The 12,947-nt window shown below is 36.6% G+C and overlaps 1 protein-coding gene across 2 annotated transcripts in view; it reads right to left on the bottom strand.

Annotated features, from left to right (window-relative positions):
- Positions 1-12,947, bottom strand: part of NME7 (NME/NM23 family member 7) — a 250,630-nt gene that overhangs the window by 114,660 nt on the left and 123,023 nt on the right. For both annotated transcript variants that reach the window (XM_077761775.1, XM_077761776.1), the window contains exon 10: positions 11,210-11,311. In XM_077761775.1, coding sequence (XP_077617901.1) covers positions 11,210-11,311 — 102 coding nt within the window. The remainder of the gene's footprint in view (positions 1-11,209; positions 11,312-12,947) is intronic.

Here is a 12,947-nt window from a genome sequence, read left to right as displayed (position 1 = left end):
CCCTGCAGCGTAAACACAAGGTCTCCTGTGGGAACCAGCACAGCACCAACACCCTCCACCCACATTGCTGACACCAAGTCCCCGCCCACCACCTGCACTTTGATGGATCTGCCCTTTCTTGTCAAGCCTGCTTCAGTCCCTGTGAGATGGGTCCCTTTCCCCAGAAAGAGGAACAATCCCCACCCAAGACATCACCTCCTAGCTGGGGGTGCTTTCGTTCTGGTGGCATCCATGGCAGGTTTCATTCTGTGAGCAGACCACTATACACCAGTTAAAACGTGCTCCACCAGGCTGGGGACCAAATACTGCCCACAACAGGCCAGGAGCCTCTTCAGACAAATGGGCTGAAGGAAAAAGTGGACAGGAAATAACAGCAGGGAATATGCAACAAGTGTAAGACACATCCTGAAACATCAAGGACTGGGGAAAAGGGGACGAGGCACCGCAGGGCGCTGCAGGACCTCTTCCTCATGAGGCCACTACCTTCGGAGCAGGAGACATAATTCGTTTTCCTAACACACAACACGAACTCAGACAGAGAGAGAACGACAAAATGATAAGACAGAGGAACACGTCCCAAATGAAAAAACAAGATAAAACCACAGCAAGAGACCTAAGTGAAATGAATATAAGTAATATGCCTCATGGAGAATTTACAGTACTGATCACAAAGATACTCACCAGACTTGAGAAAAGAGTGGAAGACATCACTGAGATCCTTAACACACAGATAAAAAAAGGGCCAATCAGAGATGAAGAACATAATAAATGAAATAAAAAAGAGACTTGATGAAATACATAGCAGGCTAGAGGAAACAGGAACAAATTAATGACCCAGAAGACAGAGTAATGTAAAATAATCAAGATGAACTAATAAAACAATTATGCAAAGTGAGAATAGGGTTAGAGAACTCAGTGACTCCACCAAACATAATAACACTCATATTATATAGATCTGAGAAGAATGAGAGAGAGAAAAGGGAGCAAAAAGTATATTTGAAGAAATAATAGCTAAAAACATCTCTACTCTAGGAAAGGAAATGGATATTCATATCCAGGAAGCACAGATCCCCTAAGAAAACCAAGGAGGTCTACACCAAGGCACATAGGATTAAAATGGCTAAAAATAGTGGGAAAAAATGTTTTTAACAGCAAAAAAGACAGTTATATACAAGGGAAACCCCATAAGGCCCTCAGCAAATTTTTCAGCAGAAACTTTCTAGGCCAGAAGGGAGTAGCATGATATATTCTAAGTGCTGAAAGGGAAATATCTGCTGCCAAGAATACTCTATCCAGCAAGGCTATCGTTCAAAATAGGAGATAAAGAGTTGCTCAGACAAACAAAAACTAACAGTTCATGACCAGTAAAAACCAGCCCTACAAAAATGTTAAAGAGGACACTTTGAGTGGAAAAAAGACCATAAGTGAGACTATGAAAAGTTGGAAACCTAAAAGCAGTAAAAATAAATATACCTGTAAAATCCATACAAGGGATTCACACACACACACACACACAAAGGATGTTAAATATGGCACCTATACTTAAGATGTGGGAGAAAGAGAGTAAATAATGTGATCAAACATAAGCAACCATGAACTTAATACGAACTGCTATATGCAGAAGATAGTAAATACACACTGAATGGTAACCACAAATCAAAAATCAGTAACAGATATGAAAAAAATAAAGATAAAGGAATCCAGTATACCACTGAAAAAAGTAAACAAACCATGAACGAGAACAAGAGGTTGATCAGAGAAAAACTACAAAAAGAACCACAAAACAAATAAAATGTCAATAAATACATATCTACTATACTTACTTTGAAAATGCTCCAATCAAAAGACATAAGGTGACAGAATAAAACAAACAAACAAACAAAACATGACACATCTATATGTGCCTATGAGAGATTAATTTCAGACTGAAGTAACCTAGAGATTGAAAGTGATGGGCTAGAGAATCATTTATCATGCAAATAGATGTCAAAAGAAAGCCATAGTAGCAATGCTTGTATTGGACAAAACAGACTTTAAAACAAAAACTGTAACAAGAGATGAAGAAGAGCACTATATCATAAAGAAGGGGACAATCCAACAAGAAGATAGAACAATTGTAAATATTTATGCACCAAACATGAAAGCACACAAATAAATAAAACATAAAGGAAATATTAGAAAGTAATACAATAATAGTAGAGACTTTAATACTCCACTTTTATCAATGGACAGATCTTCCAAACATAAAATCAACAAAGAAACAGTGGCTTTTAATATACAATGGACCAGATGGAATTCACAGACATATTCAGAACATTCCATCCAAAACTAGCAAAATGCACATACTTTTCAAGTGCACATGGAATTTTCTCCAGGAGAGAACGCATATTAGGCTACAAAACAAGTCTCAGCAATTCAGAAGGGCTGAAGTCCTATCATGCATGTTTTCTGCACAATGTTATGAAACTGATAATCAACCACAGGACAAAATCTGGAAAGAGCACAAACACACGGAAGTAAAGTAGCGTGCTAGTAAACGATGACTGGGTCAACCAAGAAAAAAAATAAGAAAAATCTCAAATAAACAAACTAATCTTACACCTAAAGGAGACAGAAAAGGAAAAGGACAAACATACCCAAAGCCAGGAGAAGGAAAGAATTAATAAAGATTAGAGCAAAATAAATGACGGTGGCACCTGGGTGGCTGTCAGTTAAGCATCCCATTTCGCTCAGGTCATGATCTTGCAGTTCAGGTGAGTCTGAGCTCCAGGTTGGGCTATATGCGGTCAGCACAGAAACTGCTTTGGATCCTCTGTCCCCCTATCTCTCTGCCCTTCCACTTCTGGTTCTCTCTCTCTCACCCTCTCTCAAAAAAAACCTTAAAAATAAATAAATAAATGATATAGAAACTTATAAAATCAGGAGCTGGTTCTTTGGAAAGATCAACAAAACCAAAATCTGTAGCCAGAGTCATCAAAACAAAACAAAATGTGGGGGGAAGTGGGGTAGCACCTGGGTGGGTCAATCCGTTAAGCATCTGACTGGATTTCAGCTCAGGTCATGATCTCATGGTTTATGAATTTGAGCTCAGTGTCAGGCTCTGTGCTGACAGCGTGAAGCCTGCTTGGGAGTCTCTTTCTGTCCCTCCCCTGCTCTCTCTCAAAAATGAATAAATAAACTTTTTTAAAAAAGGAAGAGAGAGAGAGAGATGACCCACACAAACAAAATCACAAATGAAAGAGGAGAAATAACCACTAGTAAAGAAATGCAAACAATTATAAGAGAATATTATGAGAAATTATATGTGAACAAACTGTACAACCTAGAAGAAATGGACAAATTTCTTGAAACATAACCAAGAAGGAAGAAGCAAATGAAAAATTGAATAGACCAATTACCAGCAATGAAATTAAATCAGTAATCATAAAACTCACAAGAAACAAGCCCAGGACCATATGGTTTTACAAGTGAATTCTACCAAACTTTTAAATAACAGTTAATACCTATTCTTCTCAAACTACTCCATAAAAGAGAAAAGGAAGGAAACTTCCAAATTCATTCTATGAAGCCAAAATTACTCTGATACCAAAAACACATGAAAACACTATAACCAAAAAAAAAAAAAAAAAAAAAAACAAAAAAAAAAAAAAAAGGAACTATAGGCCAATACCTCTAATGAACACAGAAGGAAAATCCTCACAAAATACTAGCAGATTGAATCCAAAAATATATTAAAAAATCATTCACATGACCCAGTGGGATTTGTTCCCAGAATACAAGTCTGGTTCAGTATCCATAAATCAATCAATATGATACATCACATCAATAAGAGAAAGGATAAAAACCATACATGATCATTTCAGTAGATGCAGATAAAGCATTTGAAAAAGTACAACATCCATTCATGATAAAAACTCTCAATAAGATAAGTCTAGAAGGACCATATCTCAACATAATACAAAGAGGAATGACTCAAATAAATGAAATCAGAAAGCAGAGATATTATAACTGATATCATAGAAATATAAAGAATAAAATAAACTATTACAATCATGTGACAACAAACTGGACAATATAGATGAAATCAATAAATTCCTGGAAATATTAAATCTACTAAGACTGAACCATAGAGAAATAGAAAATCTGAAAAGACTAATAACAAGGAGATTGAATGAGAAATCAAAAACCTCCTAACAAGAAAAGTCCAGGACCAAATAGGTTTCTCTGGTAAAATATACCAAACATTAAAAGAAGAATTATACCAATCCTCAAACTCTTCCAAAAAACTGAAGAGGAGGGAGTACTCCCAAATGTATTATAAGAAGACAGTATTACCCCAATCCCAAAGCCAGATAATGATTATTACCCTGATAAATATGGAGGCAAACATTTTCAACAAAATATTAGCTAACCGAATTCAACACCACATTAAAACAATCACACACCATGATCAAGTGGCATTTATACCAAGGATGCAGGATGCTTCAATATACACCAATCATAAATATGATACATCACATTAACATAATAAAAGAAAAAATAATATGATCATCTCAACAAATGGAGAAAAATAGTTGACAAAATACAACTTCCCTTTATGATTTAAAAACTCTCAAAAAATTTCATATAGTAGGAATGTACCTCAACATAGTAAAGGCCATTTTTGGCAAGCCTTCTCTTATATAAGGAATAGAACAAGAGCACTCAGTCTCACCACCCCTATACAATGGTAATCGACATCCTAGCCAGAGCAATTAGGTAATAAAAAGGCAGCCAAATCAGAAAAGAATAAAACTGTTTTTGTTTGTGGATGATATGATCTAATATATGAAAATCTTAAAGACTCCACCAAAAAAATTGTTAGAAATAATAAATGCAGCAAAGTTGCAGGATACAAAAAAAAAAAAACATACAGCAATCAATTGCATTTCTTTTTTTTCTTTTTCTTTTTTTTTTTTTTTTACAAATAGTTTATTGTCAAGTTGGTTTCCATATAACACCCAGTGCTCATCCCCACAAGTGCCCTCCTCCATGGCCATCTACCCCCTCCACCCCTCACATCCATCAGTCCTCAGTTTGTTCTCAGCATTCAAGAGTCTGTCATCAATTGCATTTCTATACAATAACAACAACAGATGAAAACAATCTTATTTCACAATAGCATCAAAAACAATAAAATACTTAGGAGCAAATTTAACTAAAGAGGTAAGAGATCTGCATCTGAGAGCTGTAAGACTGTGATGAAAGAAATAAAATACAACACAAACAAATGGAAAGATATCCCATGTTGATGGACTGAAAGAATGAATATTGTTAAAATGTACATATTACCCAAAGCCATCTATAGATCACTTGCAATTTCTAAGAAAATTCCAATAACATTATTCACAGAAATAGAAAAAAAATCCCCAAATTAGTACAGAACCACAAAAGGCTCCAAACAGCTAAACAATTTTGAGAAAGAAAAGCAAAGCTGGAATCATCACATTCTCTGATTTCAAATTCTACTACAAAGCCATAGTAATGAAAACAGTATGGTCCTGGCATAAAAACAGACACACAAACCAATGGAAAGAACGTGGAGCACAGAAACAAATCCTCACATATATGATCAACTAATATTTGACCAAGAAGAGAAGAGAAGCCAAGAATCCTCAGTAAGGAAAGGATTGTGTCTTTAATAAATGATGTTGAGCGAAAAGAAAAATCACACACAGGAAAATGAAATTGGACTCCTATCATAAGTATTACTGTGTAAAAATTATTTTACACCATAAAATGACAAATAACCAATCTAGTAAAATCATATCATTAAGGAACATTTAATGACATGAGAGAAAGCTAGTAGTATTTAGGATATCATGAACTACAAAGCAGTATACATACTTGGATCCAAATTTTATTTATGAAATTGGTAACTCTTAGTGATAATATTACAGGCCACCTTTCCTTTATTAAACTTTATTTCACTTCTAATTTTTCTATAACAGCTATGGATTACTTTTATAATCACAAGAAAAAATACTATTGTAAAATACAAATTCAGAAGAATAAAGCAAAGTCTTCAGAGAAAGATATGAGAGAAAGGATAAGTGGAAATTTTCAAAAGAGAACAAAAACACACTTCCTTGGGACTAGAAAGAGGAATGAGCAGGAGTTCAGAAATATATGGTGTAAAGGCAGAAATTTAAGAGATCATACTTAATGACCTTACTTTATGAAATAGAAGATAATCTCTTTTTATGGAGAGGAAGATGAATTGTAAAAGGGCTGAGGAAAATAATGGAGGTTTAAAATTGCTAGTTTGAGAATTAGCAGAAAGAGGAACGGAAAAAGATTTCTAGGGACAGTAATTCATCCAGCTTTTTTTGGAGATCATAAGTTGCATCAACATGGATCTATACAACAGGATAACATTAATCTACTAGAAACTTTCAGTCCATGTATAAGAATGAGGTAGGCACGTGGTTGTATTGATCTAAGTTTGGGGGTTTTGGAGTGTGGACAAAGGACAAGAGAGGAAAGACATTGAGAATGCTACAAAAAGGTATGAGTCTAGGTTGAACAGAGAAGGAAGTCAGAAAGTGGCATTACAGTGTCAGAAAATGGAAGGGTCTTCATAAAGCCTAGAGGTTTCAGTCAAGTCACAGATGCACTGTGAAGAGGATCAAGAGGCCGAGGAAACCAGAAAGCTATGGCAGACATTACTATATTAGAGATTAAGTTTGAAGAGGTATCTCTGCTCTGGATGTCAACAAGGAAAAGAGCAAGGCCATGGAAGAAAACTGGGAAGCAGAATGATAAAAGATAATTAATAGGAGCTGTCCATTCAGCTCTGAGGCCAAGTGCTGGGTGAATCTTTCACATGCGTGTTACTGTGCCCAAGTTGATGATAAGAATTGGGATAGAGACAGGCCACATAATCAGGGGTTCCCAGCCTTCAGTGAATAAAGGAATGTGACCAGAAGGTCAATAGGTAACAGAAGTAACAGACATCAGCTCCCAAGCATTTCTCTTGCAAGTTTACCACAACTCCCCGTACATTCATGGAAAAAGAACTGCATTTTAAACTATCATGATACTTTGACTTTAATCCGAAAATCAGTAAAGGCTACTCAATACCAGGTGAAAGACCACTGTGACAATCAAATGAATGGAAAATTTCATTAAAATTTAAAAAGCCACTTTTTGTGTATGAAAATATTTGAATTTATTTATTTTTGATTTTATTTTATTTTTTTTAGAGACAGAGACAACATGAATGAGCCAGGGGAAGGGGCAGAGTGAGAGAGAATCCCAAGCAGGCTCTATACTCAGCACAGAGCCCAATGTGGGGCTTGATCCCACAACCCTGGGATCATGACCCCAGCCAAAATCAAGAGTCAGACACTCAACTGACTGAGCCACCCAGGCACCCCCAAAATATTTGACTCTTAATTCAACCTAGCCATGGGGTAAAATTTTTCAAAGTGTAAGAGCCCATGAAGATAGATAATCACCTGACCAAAAATTTAGATTCTCTTAAATAAGATCCTTTACATAAAATATTTTATAAACAGATTTTTTCATAAAACAAGGCCTATCTACAATGAGGTTATTTGGCTTGTCATCACCATCAGCCCAAGAACAAATATATTCCACACAAATTTTTTCCAGACAGTTTACCACTTCCTTGGTAGCTCTTTCAGTTTCTTAGTGGCTCAGCAGGAAAACGGCCAAGCTACTCAACAGTGAAATTCTTTTTTCTTCTTTTTTAATGTTTATTTATTTTGAGGGAGAGGGACACACAGAATCTGAAGGCTCCAGGCTCCGAGCTGTCAGCACAGAGCCGACGCGGGGCTCAAACTCACGAACTGTGAGATGGTGACCTGAGCCGAAGCTGTACGCTTAACTGACTGAGCCCCCCAGGCGCCCCTCAACAGTAAAATTCTTGAGCAAGTGCAACTGAAACTTCCTCCAGAGGCAAATCTTAGGTTTTCTGCCTAAGTAGATGTGTTTTTTTATTTGCAGATGATGATGCGGGGAGTGAATGTTTCTCTAACTATAAAGAAACCTGTTGTGATAGTTTTTCCTTTTTATGCAGTAGACTCCAACATTTTTTCAAGCACCTTTATCATTAAAATATATAAATACATCAAAACATGTATATATTTTTAATAGGTTATATAAATACACTCTTATCAATCCATACATGAAGTTTTATTAAAGCTTCATTTCTCTTATTTTTTAGAGAGTACATAAATTAAAATGGAAAGCCTAATATACCCTCCCCACCAGCGAACTGTCTTATAAGCCACTCCTTCTTTCAGACTACTTCTAAAGGGACTGGGAGAAATTCTGTTCACAGCCAACGTGTGTTTACTTCCAGCTGTACAAGAAAGGGCCGGCCAATAGTGCAGACATCAGTGATGAGAGTGACGTCAAGTTATGAAACAGACAGTTACAGAGTGGCCGAATGGTCACTATAAGGCTGAACCTTCTTTTGAATCAACTTAAAAAGTAGTTCTACATTCTTAAAAAGGAATAAAGGAAAAAAGAACCCACTTTAGTGGATGAAATATTTTTAGGGGCATGCTGACTTGATTTCGGCTCAGATGATGATCTCACAGCTGTGAGACGGGGCCTCTCATAGGGCTCCTCACTGGTGGAGGCTGAATTAAGATTCTTTCTCCTCTATCCCTCTCTGCCCCTCTTCCACTCATGCGCATGCTTTCTCCCTCTCAAAAAAATTTTTTTTAAAGAATGAGTTAATTAATACCAGATGTTAAGTGTGCACAAAAATATAGCCAGTCTTTTATTAATCCGTCAAATATTAATTGTATGGCCATGACATACCTGGCATTTTTCCCGGCACACTAATTATATTTACATGTATTGTAACCCACAGTCTCTCTTCAGATGTGGAATTGACTATGCAGTGACAAAATGAAATTTTTTATTATTCATTATTATTATAACGAATTTATAATTCATTATCAATTATTTTAATATACTACATGAATAGACTGGCACACCAGCAACTCGAAGTGAATAAGACTGCCATTCATCAATTCTGCCTCCTAAAACTAAACCATAAATTCCTCAAAGATAAGGACCGTATTTGTTTGATCATTTCCATAAGCCTAGTAGCACCTAGTACAGTGACGGGCATGCGGTGAGCATTCAATGCTTAGGATTTTGCTGGAGGGTTGGGAGAACAGGGACAAAGCAAGGGAGGGGAGAAGAACAAAATCAACCAAAGCCTGAGAACAAACTGGAAGAGCCATTTTATTGCCCCTACGGCACAGTTTGACTATAACCATCAATGGTATTTTTCCTGATGATGATGATGATGATGATGATGATGATGATGATGATGTTGTGTGTGTGTGTGTGTGTGTGTGTGTGTGTCATATGATCCTGCTTAAAAATCCTGCACTTGCACTTAGTATATAATTCAAGACTCGGAGACTCAAGAGGAGAATCTATCATCGCCCATTCCAGGCTGAGCTAAGTGCTAGTATTCTGGGCTCCACCATACACAGTGCAGGCATCTAACACTGCAATTGACACAGAACATGGAAATTAGTCACTTCCATGTACCACCCACTCATAAACTGTAAGCTCTTTGAGGCTTCTATCTTTATCTTCACAAATACTAGCACAGATTCAGTAAATACTTATTGAATGAAGAACAAACTCATCTCATTCCCTTTATGTTCTAGTTATCTCTTTGCCCGTTCAGTCAGCTGTCAAACCCACAAGTTTAATTATCTTAAAGAATCAATAAACAAAAACCCATCTTGGCCAACAGAAATCCGATACAAAAATGGCAAATATCAAGATCTATTTTATTCACGTAACCAAAAAGTATCCCTTTTTATTGTCTTCTGATTAATAATCAATAACCACTCAGCATCTTCACCCTTTTCTCTAAATGTCCTCTACACAGGAGTCACATTTTAACAATAACTCTTTCACAACCATGTTTATTACTTATTTCTATTCTTCTTTCTCCCTGAAAAGACAAAAAATAGGTCCTGTCACTTCTTTCTCTATTGGTGTCATCAGGTCTGCTGCTCTTAACTGTTTCTAGAGCCCCCACATTTAACCTCTTCCAACTGACTTCCAACGGGATCACAGGATGACTCCATGTGCTCAAACGTAAGCTAAATACAAGGAATGCTATTCTTACTACATGGGATTTCACTTATACAGAATCCACAATTTTAACCTGGCTTTTAAGGCTACCCATCTCACACTCATCTCTACCAGTATTTGCTACCTCATTTCCCCTATCTGCTCCTTTACTAAACAATCCCTCAACATTTGCATTTTACCTGAATGAACAATATTTTAGTCCATATTTGTATGCTTCTTTGCAAGTGTTCTAAAAGATTATCATGTGTGTGCTCTTGAGAACAGGTGTACTGTTTTCCTCTATGGGGAATTTCTAGCAGCAGGTACTCTTATACAAGATGATTTCTCAATAGGTGCTGTTAACTTGCTGTCCTACATCTAAGCGAACTCAATAAATGCTCTCTGGATTAAACTGAATCGGATGCTCACCTTCAATAAACTATGTGATAGTAAAATAAAGAAAAGAGAATACATTTAAATTATAGTGTTGAAAATTAGTAATGCTTCCCATAATCCTACTCAGCTTTTATCATTTGCTAGATTTCTCATGTGTATTCTAATGCTACTTCTGTTTTGCAGCCCCATCTCCCCCCCTTCACCCCTCTTGCCACCCAATATCCATATAAAGGAAACCCAAAGCAAAATGAAAGGGACATGAGAGAATATCAAGTTTCACAGAAGTCCCACTGCTCATATTTACGCATCTGGTGTGAGGCCGCGATATCAATATTCTTCACACTGAGAGCTTTATTTAGAGCTTTGCTATGTCAAAGGATAATATCTTAGACCATTTCTATCAGAGAGCTTGAAAATCCACTTTTCTAGACAATTTAACAAGAAGACACAATAAAAGAAAATGCCACAGCAAAGGTTTCTGCCCACTTTATACTGTCACCAGGCTGATAAAAACTCACTTTCCTGGATTATTATATTAAAAAATTATCCCAAATGCCAATGTGAATAAAAATCTGTTTGATATAGTCATTTTGGTATTATTTCTTATAAAGAACAAACTTAAGCTATCAAACCTGTTGGGATATTTAGCTACTGAGTAAAACAAATTTGATTAATATTTTAAACACTAACTTACAGGATCAGCTGGTCCACAGAATTCTCGAAATGTCTTTGTAGGATTATTTTGTTGAATCTCCATTGCTACACAAGGGCCGGAATACATTTCTGTCACCATTTCCTATGATATGTAATGTAAAAGAATATTTAAAAATTAGTAAAATTTGATGATCTTTTTTTATTCCTCCTCTTTTAACTGCACCACTATTCCAAATCTTAGTATCTTAGTTATCTTTGAATTCTCATGAATCCCACATGCCAATAAGCTCCCAGGTTTTGTCCATTTTTCCCGCAAAAATGTGCTTTCGGTATGTTCCCGCATCTCCATTCCTACCTACTACCTACCTACTAGCATCGTTTTAATGTAATGCTTTACCAGTTGGCACTTTCATTAATTGAAATGATCTTCTCATACATTTTCCTTTTAAAGGGTATCTCCTCTTGAAGAGAGTAATGTTGAAAGCACATTTTTTTAAGTTTATTTATTTTTTTGAGAGACAGAGAGAGCAAGCGGGAGCGGGGCTGAAACATAATTCCAAGCAGGCTCCATGCTGTCAGCAGCAAAGCGTGACACAGGGCTCAGATCCACAAACCACGAGAGCGTGATCTGAGCTGAGATCAATATTTGGACACTTAACTGCCTAAGCCATTCATGCACCCCTCGAATGAACATTTCTAAAGATACAAATTCCAAATGTTTCTTCCAAAGACACTTTTGAAAATCATAATCATTTTCAGAAATGAAGAAAATAGAGACTAGATCTCATTGTAAACATCTAGAAATTAGACAGTATATATGAAACAACAGTTTTCAAACACCAGATGACAGGCAGCACAGTATGATCCCTGAGAGAAGGGAATCAAATGAAGTAAGCTATATGTCTGCACATCTTTCTGCTTCGAGGGAGTTTCCAGGCAACGAGACAGGGAGAGGAAACACAACAGAGCCCAACACTCTCACTAAGTAGAAGAGATGAAGACTGGAATTCTGGGAGGCCGCTGTAGCTAGAATGTGCAGGACAGATAACTAGCGGAGGTGGGAGAATCATGGGAGAGTAAGCTACACTGATCTGCAGAGAAGTTCACCTGAGGGGTTGGCGAAGAGTCTGTATATGTGTAGCGGAAACCACCCAAGGCTGAGAAGAGAACCACCATAAGCAGTAAGTGAATCTATCCACAGAGAGAGAAGGCTGACAAGACTTTGCATTTCCATCAGCCAGACTGGACAGCCCTCACACGATACACAGGGCATTAGGTAGAGTCCTCTGAAGGGCACGGCACCATAACAGTTGGTCTTACATATGAAATGCTCTGTATCCATCCTATAAACTTAAAAGCAAGTCTTGAAAGGTCAGAATGATCCCAAGTAACGTAGTGAGTGCCCAAACTACATCAAATACTCTTCAAAGGAATATGACATACATACCATGTAATGCTATAAATCGCACATCATCCAGTATCCAATAAAAATTACCAGGCATGCAAAAAAAAGTGGGAAAATATGAACCATCATTAGAAGAAAACTCAATAAGTTGATACAGATAAAACAATGACAGAAATGAAGTCGGTTACATAAAAATGGTAAAACAGCTCGTATAAATATGCTCTATGTGCTCAAATTAGAGGAAGAAAATATGGACATGATGCAGAGAAAATCAAAATTAAAAAGACCCAAAGAGTAGATTATAAATCACTATGCTGTGCACCTGAAACTAATGTAACACTTTATTAAATATACAAAAAAAAAAAAAAAAAAA

This window comes from Crocuta crocuta, unplaced genomic scaffold (assembly GCF_008692635.1).
Source record: "Crocuta crocuta isolate KB4526 unplaced genomic scaffold, BGI_CrCroc_1.0 scaffold243, whole genome shotgun sequence".
In the NCBI taxonomy this organism is placed as follows: domain Eukaryota; kingdom Metazoa; phylum Chordata; class Mammalia; order Carnivora; family Hyaenidae; genus Crocuta; species Crocuta crocuta.
The sequence above is the reverse complement of the archived record's forward strand: the minus strand, read 5'-3'. Positions and strand labels throughout refer to the sequence as shown.